General features: G+C 46.5%; 1 protein-coding gene across 1 annotated transcript in view; it reads left to right on the top strand.

The window, feature by feature from the left end:
- The first annotated feature begins 2516 nt into the window (after positions 1-2516).
- LOC103185231 (VPS10 domain-containing receptor SorCS1-like) overlaps positions 2517-27142 on the top strand; it is a 179915-nt gene continuing 155289 nt past the window's right edge. The window contains exon 1 of the mRNA XM_042336802.1: positions 2517-2858. Within this exon, the coding sequence (XP_042192736.1) occupies positions 2517-2858 (342 nt within the window). The remainder of the gene's footprint in view (positions 2859-27142) is intronic.

The raw sequence follows: 27142 nt of genomic DNA, 5'->3' as shown, positions 1-27142 counted from the left end.
ATGTGGAGATTGGTAAGCGCGGTAATGGGTTTCCACGGGTGTCAGACACCCAGCCGACCCCCCAAAAGAAGACTTTCAAGACAGGAACATTACTGCATTCTGCTGGGTTGAGCCAACAGAAAGGGAAGGGGGAGGGAGAAGCTATGTTTAAGACAGTACATACAAATACAAGGCTTTTTTTTTAAACCCAGGGCTGGAGATAGTGAGAATAATATCCGCTGGGAACTAACTGCAACATTAATCCACTAGAGGGTAGGAGATGAATGGACCGATGGTGTTTCCCATTTTACTGAGAAACCAGCAATAAAGTTTCAGCTGTTTAGATATTCAGGTCTAAGGCAGGTTTGAAAGCATCTGGCATTAGAAACACAGCCCAGCCACACTGCATACAGTAAATGACTTATTAATCAATACAGATTTGTGTGCCATCTCTTATCTGGCAATGAGATGCCTCCTACTTGGCATTAACCCATTAAGCTCCCTTTCTTGTCTTCGTTAACCCATTGAGCTCCCTTTCTTGTCTTCGTTAACCCATTGAGCTCCCTTTCTTGTCTTCATTAACCCATTGAGCTCCCTTTCTTGTCTTCATTAACCCATTAAGCTCCCTTTTTCGTATTGGTTAGATGGTTGCCTTGTGCTTGTTTCTTGCTTGTGTGTGTGTGTGTGTTGGGTGGGGTGGGGGGTGGGGTGGGATGGGGAGGAAAGAGGCAAAATTTGCAGCAACCACACGCAAAAAAACCTCCCTAAATATTGACATAACGCTTGGGCTGGAGATTATTTAATTGCTGCAGCAGTTTGGGAGTGAGTGAGAGGCGAGAGCGACGTGAGATGCAAATATTATTCCCTATATTGTAAATATACTGAATAATAATATATGCAGTATGCAGTAAATCTGTTTGTCCTCGCATTAAACTCGCAATTTTTTCAATCTGATGCCGGATAACACACACAGACACCTTACATTTTAGGGAAAAGGGGGGATGATAGGGTGGGTTTGTCTCCCAATGCATCTGAGCTCTCCTGTGCTGGAGATACCTGAACCGTCTCACTCGCTATCATCAATCACACTGCGCTTTCCAATGTGCAATATAGAATACTTTATCCATCCAGTCCTCCCCTCCCTCTCGGTTTCTTCCCACACCACCCCCTCCCCTGCCTTCCCCGCAAAATATATACCCCCTAAAAACTTGCCCCATCCTTGCAATAGACCAGTGTGAGCTTAATATATAAAAAAAGACACGTCTGTTCCAAAGTAACATCGCTGTTAAGGCATCTGATCAACAGGAAAACAGCACAAACACACACACACACACACACACAAGGCAGAGAGGGAGGGAGGGAGGGAGGGATGGATGGGGGGAAGGAAGGAAAGAGAGAAAGAGACAGAGAGAGTTTGAGCTGCCTTTAATGCACATGACACTCACTCTCTCCAGGTCGCTCTCTGAACTGTGTGATCACCAACTGGTGTAACATAACAGCACAACGAAGCCTTTGGTAAACCATTGCAGGTTGTGCTACACTCTACAGCAGAGTCGGTGGCTCCAACCATCAGCTTCTAAACCAGTTTATTTTTTTTAAAAAAAACCTTCTCTCCCTCTCTCTTGTCTCTCACATTCCCCCCTTCTCCTCCTTTCCCCACTCTCTCTCTCTCTCGCTCTCTCACTCACTCCCTCTCTCCTTTCCTCACTCTCTCTTTCTCACTCCCTCTCTCCTTTCCTCACTCTCTCTTTCTCACTCCCTCTCTCCTTTCCTCACTCTCTCTCTCTCTCACACTCCCTCTCTGACTTTCTCACTCCCTCTCTCCTTTCCCCACTCTCTCTCCTTTCCCCACTCTCTCTTTCTCACTCCCTCTCTCCTTTCCTCACTCTCTCTTTCTCCCTCCCTCTCTCCTTTCCTCTCTCTCTCTCTCTCTCTCACTCACTCACACACACACACACACTCTCAGCCTCTCTCACACACACTCCCTTTCTCCTTTCCTCTCTTTTCTCTTTCTCTCTCCTCGCTCTCTCAAACACACACTCTCTCACTCCATCCCTCTCTCTCACTCCATCCCTCTCTCTCACTCCATCCCTCTCTCTCACTCCATCTCTCACACACACTCCCTCTTCTCTCTCTCTCTCTCTCTCTCACTCTCACACACACACATTCTTTCCTTCCCTCTCTCACACACACTCCCTCCCTCCTTCCCCATTGGTGCCTCCTTTACCCCCCCCCCCCCAAAACCACCCCCTCACCCCCCACCCCCCACCCCCGCCTTGAACGTGAACAGTATCAGTGAGAAGCACTTTTCCTTCTCATCCCCCAAAAAACAGCCAAGAGTCGCATTCAACTTCCAAAGAGTTGGATGGATGGGATGAATGAACGAACGAACGAATGAACGAATGAATGAATGAATTGAACCTCAGTGGCGAAACGACTTTTAAGTGCAGTGTTATTTCCTCTCTCTCTCTCTGTATCTCTCTCTACATCTCTCCCTCCATCCCATCCCCTCTTCCCTGCGAGCGATGTTTGCCAAGATGCCGGGGTGGCAGAATGCGCTGTGGACATACTGGATGCTGTTGACCGCTTGGAGAGGTTTCGCTAACGCCGACTTGCGTTGCGGATTTTGCGCCCCCCGGGGGGCCGGGCAGCCCCTGTCTCTGGGCACTCAGGAGGGTCGGGGGAGCCGGTGGCGACGAGGACTTGTGGAAGAGTTCCCTCCCGGGAAGGGAGACCCCGTCCCCGACCCCGACCCCGAGGAGGGGACCTGGACCGACACCCGCCGGGAGGAGGTGACGCTGACCAGTACCATCTTCGCCCTCTCCGGGGACTCCGCACATAACCAGGCCATGGTGCACTGGTCCGGCCAGAACAGCAGCGTGAGTCTGGGGGCTGGGGGGGGGCTGGGGGGGGGGGGGCTGGGGGGCTGGGGGCCTGGGGGGGGGGGGGTGGGGGGCTGGGCTGGGCTGGGCTGGGGGGCTGGGGGGGGGGTGGGGGCGGGCTGGGCTGGGGCTGGGGGGCTGGGGGCTGGGGGGGGGGGTGCTGGGGGGGGGCTGGTGGGGGGCTGGGCTGGGGGCTGGGGGGGGGGCTGGGGGGGGGGGGGCTGGGGGCTGGGGGGGGGCTGGGGGGGGGGTGGGGCTGGGCTGGGGGGTGGGGGGTGGGGGCTGGGGCTGGGGGGGCTGGGGGGCTGGGGGTGGGGGGGCTGGTGGGGGGGGGCTGGGGGCTGGGGGGGTGGGGGGTGGGGGGGGCTGGCTGGGGGGGTGGGGGGGGGGGTGGGGCTGGGCTGGGGGCTGGGGGTGGGGGCTGGGCTGGGCTGGGGGGGGCTGGGGGCTGGGGGGGGTGGGGGTGGGGGCTGGGGGCTGGGGGTGGGGGGCTGGGGGGGCTGGGGGGCTGGGCTGGGGGCTGGGGGTGGGGGGGGGGCTGGGGGGTGGGGGCTGGGCTGGGCTGGGGGGGGCTGGGGGCTGGGGTGGGCTGGGGGGGGGCTGGGGGGCTGGGGCGGGGCTGGGGCTGGGGGGGGGCTGGGCTGGGCTGGGGGGGGGCTGGGCTGGGGGGGGGGGGCTGGGGGGCTGGGCTGGGGTGGGGTGGGGGGGTGCTGGGGGGGTTAACACAGACTCGTTACCCACCGTACAGTAAACTCGATCCGCATTTGCACCTGTTTTTAAATCTCCCGTTGGATATAATTGTGGAAAACCATCACTTACTTGGGGGAGACTTCAAATCTTAAGGAGTGTATATATATAGTGTACAACTGTGTATATGGTGTGTGTATATCCATATATTAGTGTACAACTGTGTATATAGTGTGTGTATGTATATATATATACACACACACATATATTGGTGTACAATTGTATGTATAATGTGTGTGTGTCCTCAGGAATGTGTACAAGTGTGTGCGTATATAGTGCATAGATGTGTGTATAATGTGTGTCCTCAGGAATGCGTACAAGTGTGTGTGTGTATGTATATATATAGTGTACAGCTATGTATATCGCGTGTGTATATACATATACTAATGTACAATTGTGTATATAGTGTGTGTGTGTCCTCAGGAATGTGTACAAGTGTGTGTGTGTGTGTATGTGTGTATATATAGTGCACAGCTGTGTATGTAGGGTGCGTGTGTGTCCTCAGGAATGTGTACACTGTATACAGTATTCTATCCCATTTATCACCATGAGGATTTAAGGGTCGGAAATAACTGGGGAAAAGGGGATTGATTTGTGTGGGGGGCTCAGTCCTGTACCTTGCCCACACTAGGGGATGGATTCCAGAAGTGATAACTGTTTTTTTTTAAAAAAATATATACATATATATATACACAAAAAGTGCTTATAAATAGGGGGCAACGCGACAGAATTTGATTGGAGAAGAAAACGACACTGCATCTGTCTACTCCGGGAGATCATCAAATGATTTGTATTTTCCTCTGAATGTGAGCCCTCGTTACTCACAGCAGAGAGACTCTCTGTGTGTGTAGTGTGTGTGTAGTGTGTGGACAGACTGACTGACCCACTGCCTAATCCTTCACCCAACAGTAAGAGATTTAGATCTCCTTCCTATTGCTGGTAATATTAAAGCTTTTTACTAGTTAAAGGGTTCTAGAGAGGGAGGGAGAGAGGGAGAGAAGGGAGGAAGAGAGAGTGGTACAATATGCTTTTACTCATTTGCTTGCAAACACATGCCTCAATGACCCAAATCATTTATTTAAAAAAAAAGAAACGTTTTGGGATGTTCCGAAGACGCGATATCAAATACAAGGATTCTTAAAAAATCATGTCCCACCATGTTACCTGTGTCCTATATCCAGCAATTTTATTCATTTTTTATATACTTTAAAACATATGCTATTATATTAAATTACTGCGTATAATTCTATGCACTTCTATTTATCAATTTCATTCATTTATAAATATATATCACATATTACTATATTAAATTGTATAATAGGTTGAGGGGAAGCCGGGTGAATTTTTGTAGTTCACAGGTTAACCAGCGTTTCTGAACTTTTCCTCTCCTTTTCTCTCTCTCTCTCTCCCTCTCTCTCTCTGATGTTATTACCCCCTTAAGAGACGAGCTGGGTTCTCAGCAGGAATATCATTCGCCTGCTCTCAGTGACCGGTATCAATCTATCGAAGCTCAAAAGACTTTTAAACTAGCTTAAGTTTGCTTTAATTTCTGAACCACTTTGCAGCCAACCAACCCGACAATTGCTCTGTGCACTGGCAATGGGCACCAACCACATGGTCCTGGTTGAACCTCAGCTGTGATGTCGAATTCTTGTTTTGATATCAAAAGAAATTCCATACACAATATGTATATTTAAAAAAAATGATTTTGATGCTATCTGCCGTGCGCAATTGGCTGCCGCGTTTCGCCCACAAAACATACAGTCAATTCCTATACAGTTTTTTCTGTGAAGCGCTTTGAGACATCTCAAAGACGTGATAAGGCGCTATGAATCAAATGCAAGTATTATTAACTGTATGCCGTGCGTAGGTGGGATGCATGGAATTCACAGTTTGGTTTGGATACTCCAAGTGATAATAATAATAATAATAATAATCCTTGCATTTGATGTAGCGCTTTTCACGTCTTCGAGACGTCTCAAAGCGCTTCACAGAATATGCTGTAAAGTGAATTGACTGGATATTTGTGGGCTAAACGCGGCAGCCAATTGCGCACAGCAGTGTCCCCACAAACAGTCGTGATGGGGTTTCTGCGTGTGTCAGACACCCGGCTGGCCACAAATAAAAGATTGTGCCATGTGAACGGGAAAAGGTATTGGATTCACGGCCACTTTAAGACTACCTTAACACAAGGCAGAACAGTGCCTTGGTGTCCAGCCTGCTTGAAGTAATTGGACAGCCAGGCAGAGAATGAATAAAATCCCTCTCTGTCTGTCTATCTCTCTGCTTGGGTGGGCTGCAGATTTCAAAACCAACATCATTAAGTTGGCTTCCCTTGAAGACAAAAGGAGAGGGAGGTGGATATTAAAATACCCGGAGAAGCGTCTTGGCAATGTCTTGTTGCTTTCTCTCACAGATCTGAAAGGGGTGGGGGAGGAGGGGGGGGGGGGGCGGGGGGAGCTGTGTTTGATATCCATTAGGGACAGAGAGAGGAGCTTTTACATTGGAGTCTTCAGTAAACAGAGGGGATTCTTAACAGGGATTTTGCATGCATTGTCTCTTCCCAATACCGTGTGTCTGTGTGTTTTATGTATGTTTTCCAAGCCTCTCTAGATTATTTGGTTTTCTGTGAAATTAAAACCTTTCGCCCCCCCCCTCCCCCCCCCCCCCCCATATACAGTCAATTCATTTTACAGTATATCCTTTGAGATTTCTCAATGAAGTGATAAGGCGCTACATCAAATGCAAGGATTATTATTATTATGGTAAAGCTCACATAAGTTGTAGCGATCAGGACCATACATTTAATATGACTTATGCAAAGTATGAGTTATTGTGAATTTTGCATTTTTATTGTGAATAAACATCTAGAACGGGACTTCTATTAAATCTCCCCTTAACCTTCTCCTTAGAGCAGAGAAGGTTAAGGGGAGATTTAATAGAGGTGTTCAAAATTATGAGGGCTTTTGATAGAATAGAAAGGGAGAAACTGTTTCCACTGGCAGGTGAGTTGGTAACCAGGGGACATAGTTTAAGATAATTGGCAAAAGAACCAGAGGGGAAATGAGGAGAAATCTTTTTACCCAGATAATTGTTATGAATGCACTGCTTGAAAGGATGGTGGAAACAACTATTCAATAACAACTTTCAAAAGAGAATTGAAGAGGTCCTTGAAGAGGAAAAAATTGCAAGGATATGGGGACAGAGCGGGGGAGTGGGACTGATTGGGTAGTTCTTCCAAAGAGCCGGCATAGGCGCGATGGGCTGAATGGCCTCCTGTGTGTAATATTCCATGATTCTATGACTTGGGCAGATCTACGATTTATACAGATCAGATTTATGTGAGTATTATTGTATTCTAAGTGGCTTTCAATCTCCGTAACCGCAAAGCTGGTCTGGACACCATTTAGGTGATGAACACGTTGGAACATATTGAGGGCCTCAAAAGAGCTGGGATTGGTTGGTGGCAGCTATGGGATTAAACCCACTAACAACTTTGCTTTTAGCAGGGAAGAGACCGAGTGAGAGGTCAGAACTACTAGCCACAGGATATTACACAACATTTTGAAGCGAGTGTCACAATACTCGTCAAAAAGGCACTTACACTCAGGCCTTTCAGCTGAGCTCCACAATGAGGGGGTAATCTTAATACCAACACAACCTGAGTTCAATTGGAAGAGCAAATTGGAATGGAGTTCAAATGGGTCTAACACATCATCTAGAATCACATAGACTGTTACATTGGGCCCAACTTGTCACAGTATCACACAATGCCTGTGTTGATGTCTCAAAACCCTCTATTCCCTTCTCCCTCACGTCTCAAGTGAGTCCGAGAACGAGTCCGAGCACGAAAGGCGCTATATAAGTGCAAGTTGTTGTTGTTGTGCATACATTCGATATAGCACCTTTCAGGTCGAGAAGGCGTCTCAAAGTGCTTTGTGGGGTATACTGTAAAGTGTAGTGACTGTGTGTGTGGCGTGGGAAAATGCTGTATTGCGTTTGGATGACACGCTGCAGATGTTTAAACGCTACCCTGCGTAAAGTTGTTGTTTTAGGGTGTCTGTATGCCAATGCAAAGGGGAGGGTGGGGTGCAATTTCCCCCTTAGTTCCATCCCAGCACTCTCAGGATGACCTCCAGACCAGAAAGACCGGAAAAATAAATGTAAATTATAGGAGAGGAGACTTAGTAACCAAAAAGTCAGCCTTTCAACAACTTGTATGATAATAAATCCAATCACTGTTGTACTTGGGTCTATCTAGTCCACCCTCCGCAAACCGTATCACATGCCAGAGGTATTAAAAGCTGTCCCTAATGAATTTATGCACATTTTCATATAAAATTTTTATTGGGGGGAGGGAGAAGAATATACATAGTGGAGTCCTGTAGCTCAGTGGTTAGAGCACTTGCTTTGCAAGCGAGAGACCTGAGTTCAATTCCAGGCAGAGGACAAAACCTTGGGCAAGTTTCCTTACTCCACACAGAGCCTAATAATAATCCCTCCAAAACAAAAAACAATAATAAATTGGTCATTTTCAATCTACGACTGTTTGTGGGACATTGCTGTGCGCAATTGGTTGCCGCATTCGCCCACAAATATACAGTCAATTTACTTTACAGTGTGTTCTGTGAAGCGCTTTGGGATGTCCTCCCGACGTGAAAAGCGCTATATCAAATGCAAGGATTATTATTATTATGTAATCCTGTGTGTTTCTTTTCTGCAACGTCATAAAAAAGCACGTGTTTTTTCAACCACTGGTGTCTTAAATTGCTTCTTGCAAATTTTGCTTCTATGATGAACTGGGTGCCAACTGGGGAGCAATTTAAAATATATAAAATAAAGCAAAATGAATAGTAATAGCTGGGAATGATTGGTTAGTGCATCAGTCTGAGCAAAATAGGGGCTCAAATTAAAAACTGAATCCGTTCTCTTCTTCCCCCATTAAAGTGCTTCGTTGTCAACGTCAACTGCCTTTTGAATGAGACATTAAATCAACGTCCTGTCTGCCTGTTCAGGTGGATGCTAAAATAGCTTGTATGTTTACGTTTCGCCCACAAAATATACTACAGTCACTGCACTTTTTGCAGTATATTCTGTGAAGCTCTTTTAGACATCTCATTGTTGTGATGAGGCGCTATATTACATTGTGTGATATATTATATTATTCCACAGAGATTAATACACATAAATTTGAACCCTGACTGTCAATGGATCTGCGAGATGTATTGATCTAGTGAAGTGCTTCCAAAGTTAGCAACGCATGGAGTTTCGTGATTGGTTTCCAATTGGGACACATTGCCTTCCTTGGAAGTGAGCTAAAAGTGAGAATGCTTTCTGGGTGTTCGTGTTCATACTGGAAATCAACAACAACAAATTACGTTTACACAGCACCTTTCACTTTGGGAGGCTGCCCCAAGTCGCTGGACAGTCAGGCATTTGAACCCAAGCTGGGAATTGGCATCAGAAGGGGTGGAGGGCAGGGAGGGTGGAGATAGGAGGGACCGAAGGCACGATCGAACAGGGGGATGGTCTTGAGACGTGCGTTGAAGGAGCAAGGGAGGGGTCGAGGCGAAGGGACTGTGGGATGAAGTTCCAAACGGTGTGGGCAGAGAGGCCGGTGGTGGGGCAGGAAGGGTGGGGGACATGGATCGTAAGTAAATACCAGCGCTTGGTGTTGAATAAGGAAGAAAGCATTTTTTTTTTTGCTTACCCCTCTTCCAAGTGACAAGACAAGACAATGCCTGCAGTGCACAGCATAGAGCTAGGATCCGTCTCCATCTGTGCCCAACGTGAGGAGATTGAAGTAGCATTTTTTTTTTTTGGCACTTTCTGGGCACTATGCCTGGCGTGAAAACATGCTGGAATATAGCGTACAGCATGCAGAACACTATCGAGTGTGCTTTTCTCTGGTTTTGCCTTATTCTGTGCATTTTTCTCAGAAATTGACCGAAAGTGAGAAAGCAATTGAAGTAGGGTAAATTCAAAGCAAATCTGCGGAAGCACTATTTCCATGAGTGATTCACAACTGTATGGAATCGGCTCCCTATGGAGACGGTGGAGGCAGAAAGTGTTGATTCTTTCAAAAGCAAATTTGATAGATTTCTTTTAGGAAATAATATCTCGGGATACAGAGTACGGTTTGGGACATGACATGTGCACGCAACAATCATTGCATTTGATGTAACACCTCAGTATCTTAAAGGTCTTTAAAAGGATTTGCTTGAAAGTGTTGTGACCGTATTTTGTAGGCAAACCCAGCAGCCACTTAACGCACAGTAATGTTCCACAAACAGCCTTGAAATGAATGGCCAACTTTTTATCTGGGGAATTGTCAGCCAGGACACCGGGAGAGGGAAACTCCCTTCACTTTTCGAATTGTGCCACGGGATCTTTAACATCCACCTGAACAGGTACAGATGGGATCTTAGTTTAACGTTAAACTAAAATCACACAGGCACACTGACAGTGTAGCACTCCCCCAGCACCGCACTGGAACGTCAGCTTAGACTATGAGCTAATAATCCGAACATGGGGTTTGAACCCAGAAACGTCTGCCTCTGAGGCTAGAGTGCTACCGACTGTGCCTGAATGACATCTTACGGAGACAATTCTGATTTTAATTGATGTAATTAGAATTCAGCTTGTTCATGAAGTTACGGGAGGTTGTTGTACTTGCTTTCTGCCACTAGGAGGGACCAGTGAGCTACCTACCTTACTAGTGACATCTTGTGGCGGGAACGTGATTCCTACTTCACTAAACATCACAACATTTCTCACGGTGTGAAGGGCTCTGATCTGTTCCAGTAGGATAGAGTACTACAGTGTATCAAATGCAAGTTCTCTGCATTGTAACTGTGAAAGCATGAGGCAACTTCTCAAAGCCGCCACGCAATTGGGCTGCGAGTTGGAAGCACAGCATCGCTCAGCAAACAGCTGAATAAAGATGCCTTGTAAAAGCCTAGAGCCAGTTAACCTGGTTTTTCTGTCAATTGGGAATAGTAGCGCATTGGATCATAAAGATCAAACCAAGCGGGAAATATGTCACAGGAACTGGAATAGTTCATCTGCAAAAAAAAATTGGTTATTTATTCCACGACAGTTTGTGGGAGACTGCTGTGTGCAATTGGCTGCTGCATTTCGGCCACAAACTATACGGTCCATTCACTTTACAGTATATCAAACTAAATTTGTTGTTGTTGACAAGGCACTATATCACATGTACGGATTACTATTAAGACCAAGAAACTAACCGTATTAATCCTAACATTTCATGCACACCTTTCACTGTGGGAAGCCATCTCAAAGTGCTTCACAGGATTTAATAATAATAATCAATAATAATAATAATCCTTGTATTTGGTACAGCACTTTTCATGTCAGAAGGACTGACTGACTTTCATGTGACTGTGTAACTGCATATCTACATTGCATTGTCACAGGTGCATTCAGTTGAGGCATTAACCTGAAGTCCCATCTGCCTATTCAGGTGGATGTTAAAGATCCCATGGCCAAAAATCCCCCCACCACCACCACCCCTACCCACTTCACGGCTGTTTGTTGCACATTGCTGCGTGCGAATTTGCAGCTGCTTTATTAATAATAATCTTTGCATTTGATACAGCGCCTTATCACATCATTGAGACTTTTCAAAGCCCTTCACAGAATATACTATAAAGTGAATTGACTATACTTTCTGGGGAAAACGCGGCATCCCATTGCGCACATCAATGTCCCACAAGCAGTCGTGCATTAAGTGACCACATTTTATTTTGTGTGTGTGTGTGCTTTCAGCCTCAAAGCACACATTTACTGCATTTTACAGTAAATCCTGTGAAGTGCTTTGAGAAGTTCCCCCGACATGAAACGTGCTACATCAAATGCGAGGATCATTATTATAATTTTTCAAGACTGAGGTGGATAGATGTTTGTTAGGTCAGAGTATTCTAATCCCTGACTGTTCAGCGCCTTGGGACGTCATCCCGATGTGAAAGGCACTTTACAAATTAAATTTTGTATTGTATCAAGAGAATATGGACCAAAGGCAAAAAAGCGAGTTGAGGTACAGATCAGCCATGGTTTGACAGAATGGAACAGTTTCAAGGGGCTGGAGGTCGTATGAACAGGCCGAAGAGCTTAGGGATGTGTGTGCGCGCTTGAGGGGACAGAACCCAGACAGTTCGGAGAGCAGCGTACTTGAAAGCAGAGCTTTATTCATTATAATTATGATGTCCTGTTGTGTACTGCGTTTTTACACCCCGTTGTTCTACCTCACTCCCGTTATGTTACACCACACTTTAGGCAGACTTTCGCATCCCCTTTGTCTGATCTCTAATCGTTTTCATTGTACCAGCAATGCCCACAAGCATCGGGCAGCATTAACATTACAGCATGACTTGAATTAGTAACAGAAAACAAAGAGCCTGTAATTTTAATGAGCTCTTGCTCACACCGAGCCAGTTACGATGAGTATTATCTCTGTTAAGTGGGAATGTGGGTGCAGTCTGTAGTGGGCATGGGGAGGAATTTGGGGAGCAGCCCATTACCCCTCCATTCATTCAATGTGGGCCTGTCACAGCCTCGTTTCTTTTTTGGAGACCCTTTGTGTAATGCTTAGCGCGCTCACCTCACAAGCGAGAGGACCCGGGTTCGATTCCCGGACAGGGCAAGTTTTCTTACTCCACACACGTATGTTTATCTAGCAGTAAGTAGGAACCCGGTTGTTAGTTGATTGGCGGATTGTTTTCCGAGGGTGGTAATCCCTTTTAAATAAATAAATCAATAAATCAATAAAAAATAGTCACCTTGGGTGGATCATAAATTGGTCACTCAAACCACGACTGTTTGTGGGACACTGTGTGTTTTGCCCACAAAAAGCACAGTCAATCCACTTGACAGTATATTCTGTGAAGCGCTTTGAGACATCTCAACGACATGGTGATAAGGCGCAATATCAAATGCAAGGATTATTATTATTTTTCTTTTTCTTGGAAAGTGCAGCGAGAATGGAATTTGCTGACTGCAGTGCCTGTTGAGAGAAGGCGAAAAGGAAAGCATCCGAACGCTTTATGATGAGGTGGAGATTGTCCTTCTCTGACTCTTGTCAGGGATTCGGAGCACCTTGGTTGCCTTAGACCTGCTATCCCTCCGTTGCTCTGTGTGTGTGTGTGTGTGTGTAAGTGCGCTGGACCAAGACGTGGCTGAAAAAATGCAGCCCTCCTGTTGCCTGTGATGACTGTGCTGTAATACATGCAAAGTGATTGAATGGCTGAGAGCACACTCCAGGCTTTGACTTGCCCTCCTCATGCTCTCTTCACTTCCAGCCTCTCAAGTCTCAGCAATGCATAGGAGAAGATTTACATGATGTCTGCTTGCCACCGGCCTCTCTATCATCTGTAGCCTCAGGCAGGAGCCCCGGCGTTACATAAACGTGATACTCGCCAACCTATTTTATTCCATTAGACGAGATACAAAGCCATTAAGACAAGATTTATTATAACAGTTTAGAAACATCAAGCCGATTGATGTAGCAGCGGGATGGCTTATTTACAAGATGATTTCTTCAGCTCAGGCCCGAGATACAGTGCAGGGGAGAGCAGCGACGCTGATCCCATGTGTTAGAGAAAGCTACTCAACAAGTAATGATTGCATAACCTGAGCTCCACAGTATTGGGGCTGGAACCTTCACATAGTGGTAAAGGATCTTAGGAAAGTAAACCCGGTACCAGGAAGTTACACAATATCTTTACAATTGATACAGCACCTTTCACGTCGGGAGGGCATCTCAAAGCGCTTCACAGGATTTGCTACCAAGTGGAGTGACTGTATATTTTGTAGGTGAACGCCGCAGCCAATTTGCGCGCAGCGAGGTCCCACGAACAGTCGTGAAGTGAATGACCGATTTTATCTGGGGAGGGGGCAAGTGGAGGATTGTTCGCTACGACATCAGTAGAAACCCCTTTCTCTTTTCGAACAACGCCGCAGGATCATTAACGTCCACCTGAACAACGCATATATGACCTTGATTTAACGTCTCACCCGAAAGAAGCCACCTCCAAAAACCTAGTGCACTTCAGGGTGAATTCCGTCTCAGCGGGTCACATTTAGCGATGAAGGGAAGTGCTGTCTTTGTTTATGCGTTTAACCCCCGTCCCTCTCACCCCAGTGTGCTTCTTAGCAAAATAAACTTATCCCTACGAAAATGTCCCTACAACATTGTCCTTTAATAATAATAATAATAATAATCCTTGCATTTGATATAGCGCTTTTCACGTCTGGAGGACGTCCCAAAGCGCTTCACAGAACACACTGTAAAGTGAATTGACTGTATATTTGTGGGCGAACGCGGCAGCCAATTGCGCACAGCAATGTCTCACAAACAGTCATAGATTGAAAATGACCAATTTATTATTGTTTTTGGTTTTGGAGGGATTATTATTAGACTCTGTGTGGAGTAAGGAAACTTGCCCAAGGTTTCGTCCTCTGCCTGGAATTGAACTCAGGTCTCTCACTTGCAAAGCGAGTGCTCTAACCACTGAGCTACAGGACTCCACTTTGAACCATTGAAGCCGTTGTGAATTGTTTTAGTAATTATAAATATCACTCCTCCTGGCCATATCGAAGTATAAATTGTAATGATAACTTGTGTCCATATGTGTCAGTGGTAGCGCTCTCGCCTCTGAGTCAATAGGTTGTGGGTTTAAGTCCCACGTCGGAACTTGGAATCACACAGTCTAAGCTGATGCTCCAATGCAGCGCTGGGGACGGGGGGGTTGTTGTATTATCAGAGGTGCCTTCCTTCGGATGAGACATTAAACTGAGGTCCCGTCTGCCTGTTCAGGTAGATGTTAAAGATCCCATGGCAAAATTCGCTAAGAGAATCGAGTTTCTCCTGGTGTCTTGGCCAACAATCTCACAAATAAAAATCGGTCACTCGTTCCATGGCTGTTTGTGGGACATTATTGTGTGCGTCATTGGGCTGCCCTCAAATACAGTCACTCCATTGTTACAGTAAATCCTGCAAAGCGCTTTGAGACGTCTTTCCGATGTAATAAGGCGCAATTCCAAATGCAAGGATTATTATTAGCTGATTTGCACCATAATGACCGATCAATTCATTCAAAGTGTGGATGGGGTGAGGGGATTAATTGCTCACCCGGATGACAGCAGCTCTGACAAAGCAGAGCTCCCCACTCGCCCCCGCCACCCCCCAGCAGGTGTGTCATCGGTGCAAACCACAGTTGTATGATTTCCGAGATGTTGCAGAGCAGCAATTTAGGTATTTTCGACACGTCTGAGGTGTGAATCACCCAAATGCTCTGAAGACCAGTTCATAGTGTCATCTCGACATTATCTCTGAACGTGAAAATGTCAATCCATTTCCTTCTTATTTTCTTTGTCCGTCCGTGTGTGCGCGGAACACGGCACATTCAATATCATTGTGAGGCACATTTATTACCACAGTAATTGTGGGGCCGAGCTTTCCCTCGCCTCAATTAACCTGAATCGGAATGGCTGAGTCTTATCTATTTCTTGCGCACACTTTACAGTAATGACCCCATTCGCTGGCTTAATTGGAGGGATCAGAAGGAGGGTAATGAGAGCTCTTCTGACTTGATAATGTGATTGGATTTGTATTCATTGTCCTCAAAAACGATTGAGCGAGGTGGGGAACTGTCAATTTATACAGTCCTCATGCCTAGGGGGGAGCCAGGAGCTCGAACACTTAACATTTCAGTTACTTTTATAATAACCCTTGCATTTGATGTAGCGCCTAATCACCTCTCCGAGATGTCTCAAATCGCTTACTTTTTTACTTTGCGCTTTCAATCTTACAAAGTTTCTTGGAGTTCCCCACCTCCCACTCCCCCCCACACACACACAGACCTCAACCCCGCTCAAATAAAATTGGTCTGTGAAGTGCAGTGACTGTGTGTTTTGTGGGTCAACGTTGACAGCCCAATTTACAAGCAACGTCCCCAGAAACAACAACAGCAACAAATTGCATTCGAATAGCGCCATTCACGTCGGGAGGAGGTCCCAAGGCGCTGGATAGTCAAGGATTTGCATCCGATGATGTGAATGACTGATTTTATTGAGGAAAGGGGGGATTTTCCAGTGAGAGAGAGAAAATTCTCTTCTCTTTCGTATAGAGATCGCGTTCTTTAACGTCTACCTGAACAGGGCACGGACGATACCTTTGGGTTCAATGTCTCACCCAAAGGGCAGCACCTCCGACAGTGCAGTGCCCCCCTCAGCGCGGAGTTGGAATGTCAGCCTGCGACTGTGAGCTCAAAGTCTTGACCCAAGGCTCGAACCCACGAACTTCTGACTGACGAGGGGAGAGAGAGCGCATGCGACTGAGTCTGGCTGACACTTAACTGTTCCCTTTAATTGTTCTGGATCGAGCAGTCCTATGTAGTTGTAGCCTTGTAGCTGCAGGTGTCAGGTCAGACGCCAGCAAAACATGTCGCAGTCAGGTTCAGAAACCCACGATCGTGTCCTGCCTCTTTGCAGTCCACTGAAGCAATTTGATTTGCATATAAATGAGCATTACACAGCCACTGCTTACCAATCTCCCCACTTTCCCTCCCATGTGTGGCAATAGCATTTAGAGACTTGTATTACTGTGGACTTGAATGGCATTAAAATGACCGAGGATAGGAATTGAAATAATAATAAAAAAAGAGTATGAAAGGACTATGGCCACAAGGGCAGAATTAATCAACTTTCCACTGTCACATGATGCCTGTACATTACTCTGTCCATTATACGTCAACTGATTTACTATGTAATGTTGTTTAGGCCTTTGGGTCGTTTCTGATTGCTAAAATAATGGGATTGACGACAGTGAAAAATATCAGTTATAGTTCTCTCTTGGCCCCCTTTTTATAGAGGTTTGTACGCTGATACTGAGGAGTAGCGGAGATACTCTGCCGTCAACACTACTTAGACTTCAGGGAGACACTTTATTGTCACTGGCATTTGTGACGTCTCTGGGTTCAGTTGTGTTGCTGTCAGGTGACTGTCACGGCCTCTGGGGACGCCGTGCTTCAGGTCATCTGTTGCCTTGGGACGTTCTCCCGATGTGAAAGGCGCTACACAAATGTCATGTGATATTGTTGTTGACTGCAGAGCTCGAATGGCAATTAAGCAAGAGGCTTTGGGCTCCAGGGGGAGAGAAATATCTAAGCTTGCAAGACACAGACCATATGAGCAAAGTTCCCATTGGGATCCCAGTCCTCAGTGCTTTGGTGATGGGTGAACAAGAGCCTTTGGCCTCTTTTGGTCTCATCCTTCCAGAGAGCCCACTCACTCTCCCCATTCTCCCATGACAACATTAAGCATGATTTAATGTCTCGTCTGAAGGACGGCATCTACGACAATTCAACTCGCTCTATGTATTTTGTTATAATGATATAATAGTCCTTGTGTTTGATATAGTGCCTTATCAAGTCTTTGAGACGTCTTAAAGCGCTTCTCAGAATATTCTGTGAAGTGAATTGACTGTATATTTGTGGGCGAATCGTGTGGAGTAAGCAAACTTCCCTAAGGTTTCGCCCTGCTCGGGAATTGAACTTGTGCCCTCTCGCTTGAGAGGTGAGTGCTCTAACCACTACACTACAGGAATCCACATACCTTGAATTGTAGGGTCAGTCCCGACTCAGGGCTTGAACTCGCAACCTTCTGGCTCGGACCTGAGAGAGCGAGCGACAGATAGATCCAGATCTCAAGTGCTTACGGTAGAAAAGACATTGAAGCCACTTTGCGACCAGCACAGACTTTCTCAGTCAACCCGAGCTCACTGTTCTTTAATCAGTGCTTGTGGGGGAGGCAGGGGAGTTGCTATCAGCACTCAGGCTGTTGGTGATGTTGACGGTTGTTAAATCGAAGCTGCATGCTAATTACTCATGTTCTTTGATTTATTTTACGTGCGTGTGTGTGATCTTTCTGGGTTTGTGGTCTGATCATCGCATAAGCCGGATCAATATTATAGAACCACTTGAGTAGAAGCACCAAGAGGTAAGTGCTCTGGGTATCACAGGCTGTCAGGTCACAGGTTCAAGTCCCGCTATGTGTGGGTTGGCTAATCTCTGCCAGGCTGTGTACCCCGTCTTAGCGAGCAATGAAGTCAGCCAGGTTCCTGCTCCCGGTTACTATTAATAATAATGATAATCCTTACATTTGATATAGCGCCTTATCACGTCTTAGCGACATCTCCTAACGCTTCACAGAATATACTGTAAAAGTGAATTACAGTATAGGACGCTACTCCACATGCAGGGCACCATATAAATGCAAGTTGTTGTTGTTGAATTGACTTTACATTTTGTGGGCGAAACGGGGCAGGCAATTGTGCAGAGCAGTGTCCCACAAACAGTCGTGGATTGAGTGGATATCGGCTGCCACGCTTCGTCCACAAAACACAGTCACTCCATTTTACAGCGGATCCTGAAAAGCGCTTTGAATCCTCCACCATAGAAGGAGGTGTTTAAGTGTAAATTGTAAACCATAACGTAAAAGGAATCTGGCCAACAATCCCCCCCAGGTAAAATCGGTCACTCGCTTCACGGCTGTTTGTGGGACGTCGCTGTGCGCAAATGGGCTGCCGTGTTCGACCATGAATGCACAGTCGCTGTACTTCACAGTAAATATCCTGTGAAGAGCTCTGAGATTTCCTCCCGCCCCCCCACACATGAAAGATGCAAAACCAAATGCGAGTATTATTTATGATCCAGAGTTAGAGCAACCCGGCTGATTCCCTAGCTCCCCAGTGTTGGAGGGATGAGCTGCGAAAAATGATTAGATAAGCCAGACCTTTTTTAGCCTCGTGAAGACTTTTCAGCAGGAGACTTTTACAGGAACGTAAGGCACTTAATGAGATAGCTAGAAAGTGTAAACCCAGAACAAAACTTTCAAATAAGGCAGAAATCAGAAAATGAATGTGTGTGTGTGTGTGTGTGGGGGGGGGGGGGGGGGGGGGGTGGGGGGGGAGGGGGAGCTGTGGGTTTGGACTGGGCAGCTCCTATGGGGTAGCGAGCACCAACATAAGCACTCTACATGCCTGGCATCCTGATCCAGCACTAGATATTGCCAGATCTCCCCGCACCCCCATCCATTATATGAAGGGACAGGATATGGCCAGATTGGGTGGGTGGGGTGGGGTCACGTCAGGCTTGGTGGTGGTTCAGTGTTGATGTGAGGGAAGCATGAGTTGTGGGGTGCAGGTGGAGTAGCTAATGGGCATGAGGGTCGGTGCTGGTGGGCGGAGGGGGTGGTTGGTGGTGGAAGTGAGAGTCAGTGGCGAGTGTGAGATGGGTGTGCGAGCTGGTGTGTGTGAGATGGGTGTGCGAGCTGGTGTGTGTGAGATGGGTGTGCGAACTGCTGAATGTGAGGTGGTTGTGCGAAAAAGTGAGTGTGAAGTGAGTGTGTGAGTTGGTGGTGTGTGAGGTGGTGAGTGTGAGGTTGGTGTGTGAGCTGGTGAGTGTCAGGTGGGCGTGTGAGGTGCTGGGTGTGTGAGGTTAATGTGCGATGTGGTGGTGGGTGTGCGAGCGAGCTGGTGAGTGTGAGGTGGGTGTGAGAGTTGGTGAGTGTGAGGCGTGTGTGTGTGTGTGTGTGTGTGGCTCAGGGTAGGACCCAGCTCATCAAACGCAGGCTTTACATTGGAAATAAGTTCACAGCAATGCAGTGAAATATTCAACGGCAGAGCAGCATTCACATAATACAGGAGTAATACCTCAAGAAACTCCATTAGACAGGTAAAATCTGACCTTCACTCTCGATTACACAGCCAGTAGTTCATGGCCAGACAGTCGAGGGTAACCGCTCTGCCAAATCCTTTGAAGCTTTGCTGGAGAGGACTTGAGCTAGGCTGAGCTCTAATAGAAGATTCAGTGCCGAAAAGAGTCATTTAAACCCCTAAATATATAATGTCTGATTTTCTTTCATGCAATAGAATTTACATTCGCTTTTCACTCAATGTCTCAAACACTTGACAGTGCCGGCTGGACTCTCCCTCTATCCCTCCGCCTTGTCTTCTCCGTCCCATTCTTTAGGTCGGGCCTGAAGAACTTCCTTTATCGGCCGTGCTTACGGTGGTCACTTCCCCCGTCCCCCCCACCTTCCCGCTGCCTCGGGGTCAGGCTCCGAGGTGCATTTTGAAACAGGCCTTGAATGAGGGGAGGGAGTGAGCGAGTTGTTGGGGAAAGGAGCGTTGGGGGGGGGAAGAACTCCAGGATGGAGTTCCAGAGAGCGGGAGGCAGAATGGCTGAAAGCCCACTGATGGTAGGGGGGACATGAAGCAGGCCATTGCTTGCTGACTGGAGTTGCAGTTGGGTCGGTGTGGTTGAAGAAAGTCGATGAGATTATATATTGAGGGGGGTGGGGGGGAAATGGCAAGAAAACCCAAACCCCTTTCCTGTGTGTGTGCTATGAAACAACCTTCTCGTTTCCCTCCTTGTGACTATGTAAGGTTCTTTTGTGAAGACAGTTTACTTTTGCACGTGTTTTCGCCAATTTACTTCCAGAAATTTGGCTAATTTTATTAGGCTAAGAAATCTGGGGCAGGGAAGTCCCATTTGGTTTTACAATCTCCCTCAGCCGCTCAGGTAATGAAATGCACCTTTTGTTGAAAGGAACTTGAAAGGAAGCAACAAGAAATAAAGGAACAAATTAACCTCCCTCAACTGGGTTTGAAACCATTGCACAGAATTTAGATGTTTCCACATTTGTGTGTTATCCTTGTGTCCCCTGATTTAGACATCTGCCATCTCCTTGAATAAGGAGCTTTGAGTTGAGTGGTATCAATAATATGTTAACGAATTTGATATAGCGCCTTATCACGTCGTAGAGATATCTCAAAGTGCTTCACAGAATAAACTTGCCTAAACTTGACTGTATATTTTGTGGGCCAAACGTGACAACCAATTGTGTACAGCTGTGTCCCACAAACAGTTGTGGACTGAGTGACCAAATTATTATTAGCATTAGTTTTTTTTTAGAGGGATTAATAACCCCGGAAAGCGATCCGCTAATCGACTAAACAACTGGATTCCTACTTATCTACTTAGGACCTGGGTCCAATTCCGGGCAGGGCGAAATGTTGGGCAAGTTTTCTTACTCTGCACGCCTCTGTTTACCTAGCAATAAGTAGGACCCTGGTTGTTAGGTGGATCACTTTTCCCTCAAAAAAAATTTGGTGATTTAATCCATGACTGCTTGTTGGATAATGTTGTGCGTAATTGGCTGCTGTGTTTCTCCCACAAAACAGTCAATTCACTTTACAGTATATTCTGTGAAGCACTTTGAGACGTCTCGAAGACGCGATGAGGCACTATATCAAATGCAAGGATTATTATTATTATTATTATTACTGCTAGGTAAACAGAGGCATGTGGAGTTAGGAAACTTGCCTAAGATTTTGTTCTGCCCAGGAATCAAACCCAGGTCCTCTTGCTTGTGAGGCGAGCGTGCTAAACACTACACTGAACACTCCTGCGGATCTAAACTCCTCAACCTCCTGGGCTCTCCTTCAGACTCACCAAACCTACGAGTCTGGTTCGACCCCCAGCTGTCCTTCTTCCCCCACATCTGGTCCCTGACCAGAATCGCCTTCTTCCACCTCCGCCACGTTGACCGCCTCCAACCATACCTTACCCCAAAGGCAGCCGAAACCTTTGTGCATGCATTTGTCACCTCCTGACTGGATTACTGAAACGCACTCTTCATTGGTCTTCCCAGCTCCACCATTCAAAAGATCCAGCTCATTCAGAACTCTGCCGTCCGCTTACTGGCCCGGATCCATACCCACATCTCACCAGTTCTGGCCAGGCTCCACTGGCTCCCCATCACCGATCGGATCGACTTCAAGTTCATCCCACTCGTGTTCAAATCAATTCACTTCCTGGCACCTCCCTACATCCTCACTCCTCAATCCACCAGCCTCCTGCTTGTCCCTCGCACCCTCCGCCCCACCATTGGAGGTCGCGCTCTCAGCCACTACGCCCCGAAACTCTGAAACACTCTCCCTTAATTCCTCCGCCTTGCCCCCTCTCTCCCCTCTTTCAAATCCCGCCTGAAAACTTTCCTCTTTGACCGTGCTTACGGTCACTTCCCCCCGGCTCGGAGTCAGGCTCTGCCACTGTTAAGCATTCTGAGACCTTACCCTGCGTGGAGGGTGTGACATAAGTGAAAGTTGTTGTTGTGCATGACGGGACTCCACAAAACATTTATTCGTTAATTATGCATTAATTCATTGCGGCAGATTCACAGAGTAGATCGAGTTGCACCAACAAATGTGAGTATCACCCCTGATTGTAATGACGTAAGTGTAAATATATGCATTTGTAATATTTCCAAATGCATATATTAACTTGTATCCGTATTTTTGTTGTGTTGGAGTTTCGACCGTATCTTTATTTTATGGGTATATATGGGCAATGTGTATTTTTCTATACACTTAGAAATTCTACACACACCAACCAACCCTTACTCAGAGGTCACCTTTCTACAAGGGCCACTTTGGCCCAGACCCCGAGAGGTTGTTTGGACACGTTTGACTAGTTCTGTGTTTTTGGTGTAAAACAGTTCTATTTCCCCTCCGCATTTATGGTCATCGACTGAAATACAAACAGAAATTGTGCAACGAAGCGTCAGTCTTAAATTATTTAAAGCTACTGAGATCTTTTCTTGGGAGAGAAAGATCCCACTGCATTTGTCTTTCCACATTTACATAAGGCGATGGTGCTATCAAAGGGATCGACAGCAGGCATCAAGCACGCTGGTGTGTTGCCAGATTGGGTTCTATGCTGGATTAGCAGATCTCAAGTAAACGGACTGTTAGCTAAATTCAATGAGTCTAATATCTGAAATCAGTCCAAATGACCCAGCTGCCAAGGCAGGGACTCCAGTCACATCTTCGTCCAGAGGTCCTTGTTCAAAACTAAGGATGTCAGCCTGGCTCAGTTGGTAGCACTCTTGCCTTCGAGTCAGAAGGTTGTGTGTTCAAACCCCACGTTGGACTGTGAGCTCACAGACTCTGGGGGTTGACGCTCTGCTGCAATGCTAAAGGGTTGAACTACACTGTCGGAGGTGCCATCCTTCGAATGAGACGTGAAAACGAGGTCCTATCCGTGCCTGTTCAGGTGGATGTTGAAGATCTCATGGCACCATTCGGAAAAGATTAGTTTCTCCTGATGTCCTGGCCAATAATTCCCCTGATAAAATTGGTCACCCATTTCTTTGTGCTTTGTGGGGTATTGCTGTGTGCAAATTGGCTGCCATGTTGGACGCCATGCTTGAACCGCTGGAAGCACTTGGAGATGTTGTGATGATGGCTTTTTGACCCACTTTCAGACTTGGAGGCGAGAGAGCTAAACAAGGAGCCAGGCTGACAGGACTGTTTGATCCATGGCTGACCTTGTCTGTCTACCACACAAGCTCATTCTAATCAGGTTTATGTTGCTTCATTCAGACGTGAATGTGTACACTGCTATTTGTTTTTATTTGGTATAATAATAATCCTTGCATTTGATACAGCGCTTATTGCGATATTGCTTCACGCCTCAAAGCGATTCACCAAATTTGCTGTAAAGTGAATTAACTGTATACTTTGTGGGAGAAATGCTGCAGCCAATTGCCCACAGCAGTGTCCCACAAACAGTCGTGGATTGAGTGACCAAATTATTATTACTATTTTTTTGGAGGGTTTATTACCCCTGGAAAGCGATCCGCCAATTGACTAACAACCGGGTTCCCAGTTACTGCTAGGTAAACGGAGGCGTGTGGGGTAAGGAAACTTATCTATTTGTGGAGTCCTGTAGGTCAGTGGTTAGAGCACTCGCCTTGCAAGCGAGACACCTGGCTTCAATTCCAGGCAGGTCAGGGCGAACCCTTGGGCAAGTTTCCTTACTCCATACGCCTAATAATAATCCCTCCTAAAAACAAAACAATAATAAATTGGTCATTTTCAATCCACGACTGTTTGTGAGACGCTGCTGTGCGCAATTGGCTGCCGGGTTTCGCCCACAAATATACGGTCAATTCACTTTACAGCATATTCTGTGAAGCGCTTTGAGACATCCAGAAGATGTGAAAAGCGCTATATCAAATGCAAGGATTATTATTATTATTATCTAAGGTTCCGCCCTGCCTGGGAATCAAACTCAGAACCTCTTCCTTGCATTAGGCATGTGCTCTAACCAAGGTCCTACAGGACTCTACAATCTACACAGTCTGTGTAATCTTGGCGTATCTCGAAAATAAAAGGAATGGCAGCCAGAATGTGTGCTGCTCAGGGATGCGGTGCCACGAGGATTCATAGCTTAAATAGCACATCCATATGCCGTGCCGATACTCAGGGCTCAACTTGGTTGGAAGATGGAGCATCTGGTCTGGGTATGAGCCCGGCAGATGGGGAAGGTCCCAGGTTTGATAACTGAACTGCGTTGAATTAGCTGAACGCATTGGGAGGGGATGGGGGGGGAGGCTGTAAGTAGCTTCAGCCTCAGCCTTGCCAAGGGAAGGAGGGAGGGCTAAAATCAGGCATTGTATCCCATTCTGCATCACTGTCCAATGACCCCTTACTCAGCTCCTAACCCCCTCTTCCCCTCTTATTCTGGTGTGTTCTCTTTCACGCTCCCTCCCTCCCATCATTGGTGTTGTGTCCTCTTGGACACTCTTCCAAAAAAAGCTCTCTCTTTTGCTCTCTTGCTTTTTCTCTTGCTCTCTTTCTGTGTGGCTTGAAATCCACCAAGTGTTGTATCTGTCCCTTCATGTTTTGACCAGGATCTATAACCTTTCTGTTTGCTCGATGCTATCCTCTTGTAACCGTGAAGCTCTATGAGGCGCTCACATCCCGTGCGAATGACACTGCGTAAACGCAAGGATCACGACCTGGGTTTGCAGTGAAGAAGACCCTTTGGTTCAGCTGACCTCATCCTTCCAGGACACCTGCCTCACCCTCCCTCCCATCACAGCATCACGTTAACTGATTCTGCTGCCCAGCCCTCAATCACCCTTTCCCGCTGGCTTGCTCTAATTGTTATTTACCCACTTCCTGGTGTCTGTGCTGAAATGCCCTTTTGCAACCCTGAACCAGTGTCCTCTTGCCCTGTTGTCATGGCATATCCCAAAGCATGCCTGCCTACATTTACCTTCTCAATCCCACTTAGCCTCTTCTACGGGAATCGAAACAGCGTCCTCTGACTTGCGAGGCGACTGCTCTAACCAATATTCTACGTGTCTCCAGAGATGTCTCTGTTCAAGGCTAGAGAACTCTGGCACGCTGCTGTTGAATATGAAAAGTGCTGTGGTTTTAAGATGCCAGGTTTGCAGTTTATTGCCTGTTACTATGCTAATCATTTCATCCTTGAATCTGTAATGTTACCTGCTCACTAACTCCAGCAAGGGAGCTGTGCAAATGAATAATTTAAAACTTTTAATGTTTTATTTTTAACTTTTCCCCCAGTCAGAATGTCTTTTCGAAATTCAAACCTGCCTCTGCTTTATTGTAGGTTTATCTAAGAAATCTCAAGTGAACCACGGTTTATCAACTGGTAAATTGAGCGCTGAGATATCTCACTTCACTGGTTTAGGCACACACTTTTGGAGAAGTCTTAAAATCTTCTCCAAAAGATTAATTGGGAAGCATGTTGTCCACATCTCCTAAACAGAACTGCGTAGGCTGACGACAACAACAACAACCACCACAACTTGCATTTACATAGAAATAGAATACCTTAAATGTAATGATTTAAATAGAACCTAAAGGTTCGAAACCTTAGGCAAGTTTCCTTACTCCACGAGCCTCTGTTTACCTAGCAGTAAGTAGGAGTTGTTAGTTGATTGGCTTTCCGGGGGTAATAATTCCTCCTCCAAAACATACACATTCATTCCACTTCACAGTAAATTCTGTGAAGCGAATTGAGACATCTCAACAATGTGGTAAGGCGCTATATCAACTGCAAGTATTATTATTATAGAGCCCTTCACTCGGGGTAGTGTCTCGGGGTAGGTTTACGACCTGCTCTCAAACTACAAAGAGTTACAGGGAGCGCACTATTCAAAAGAATAAGGGAGTTTCTCTCTCTATCTTCCGCTCAGTGTCCTGGCCAGCAATCCCCCAGATAAAATTGGTCATTCACTTCATGGCTGCTTGTGGGATGTTGCTGTAAAAAATGCCAGCCATGTATGTCTGCACAAGGTACACAGTCGCTCCACTTTACAGTAAATCCTGTGAAGCACTTTGAGACAATTGTAAGGATGATTATTATTTATTTAGGGCAATACAGCATGGAAATAGGGCGTTCTGCCCAACTAATCCATGCCTATGATTCTAAGTGTCTCCACCGAGTCAGCGAAAGGAATTATTCACTCTGCATGTTCTTGTACTAACGTGTTAACAGGAAAAATAATCATCATTCTCAATCTCGTTCGATCAACCGCAGCAAACAGTGTTCAGAAGAACGTTTCCTTACGATCTCTCTGCAGAACATGAGAATGCTCGAGTGAAAGAGTGATGCTCGCAAAAGGGCACACTGTGATTAGCAGGGATTGTAATTGCCACGTTGGGAAAAGATTTAATTGCAATTAAAACCGTGGCTTTGAATGATGGAATCAATCGCGCATTTGTTTAGAAAACAGTTTATTGATCTCTACGTTCAGGGACATCGCTGAGAAGCACATCCGGAAAGCGAGGGATCTGAGCAGAACAAAGGATTGTTGCTTATCTTAGGAGGTGTCAACCTGGCTCAGTCAGTAGCGCTTTCTTTCCTCTGAGTCAGAAGGTTGTGGGTTCGAGCCCCACAGCAGGGCTTTGAACTTGGGTAGTCCACGCTGATGCTCCAGTGCAGTGCTGGGGGCGTGATTCATGTACCCCGCCTTGCTCGCCCCACTATTGGCGGGCAGGCCTTCTGCCACTCTGCCCCCACCCGCAGTCCCTTGCCTCCTTCAAGACCCACCTCGGGACCCTCCACCCTCCCCAATCTCGACCCCCAGTTCGGGTCCGAAACTCTGTCTGTCCAACGCCTTGGGATGTCCTCCTGACGTGAAAGGCGCTATACAAATGTAATTTTGTTGTTGTTGTTTGTTTCTCCTGGCCAACAACAGGGAGATTACAAAATTCATTCCAGAAGGGGATTGGTGATGTCCCATTCAGGCAATGTTATTGTTTTCAACCATAACATCACCAGCTGTTTTGAGACTAAATCCACAGAACATACCAACCAAAGTGTGTGTGAGTGCCAGCAACTGTGTGATTCCAGTATCCAGAGAGCGACCCTTACGAGCTTAGAGACTTCACCACAGAGAAAAGACGGTACAATTTGTACCAGGAATACAGTGTGTACCTGGAGGTTTCTTAACACCGCATGGACTGAGTTGACTGAGCGCTGGAGTGTTTCTGTGAATTGGGGGGGGGTTATTTATAGCCATTGAGGTCAGTGCTACACAAATAAAACCTTTTCCTTGGAGACAGGCTCCTTGTGATCAATTGCAATGTCAGGAAGACTGTAGGAGATGTTTGATTTTAAGCACAGAGC

This window comes from Callorhinchus milii, unplaced genomic scaffold (genome assembly GCF_018977255.1).
Source record: "Callorhinchus milii isolate IMCB2004 unplaced genomic scaffold, IMCB_Cmil_1.0 Scaffold7, whole genome shotgun sequence".
In the NCBI taxonomy this organism is placed as follows: Eukaryota; Metazoa; Chordata; class Chondrichthyes; order Chimaeriformes; family Callorhinchidae; genus Callorhinchus; species Callorhinchus milii.
This window is presented reverse-complemented; position numbering and strand designations above follow the sequence as displayed.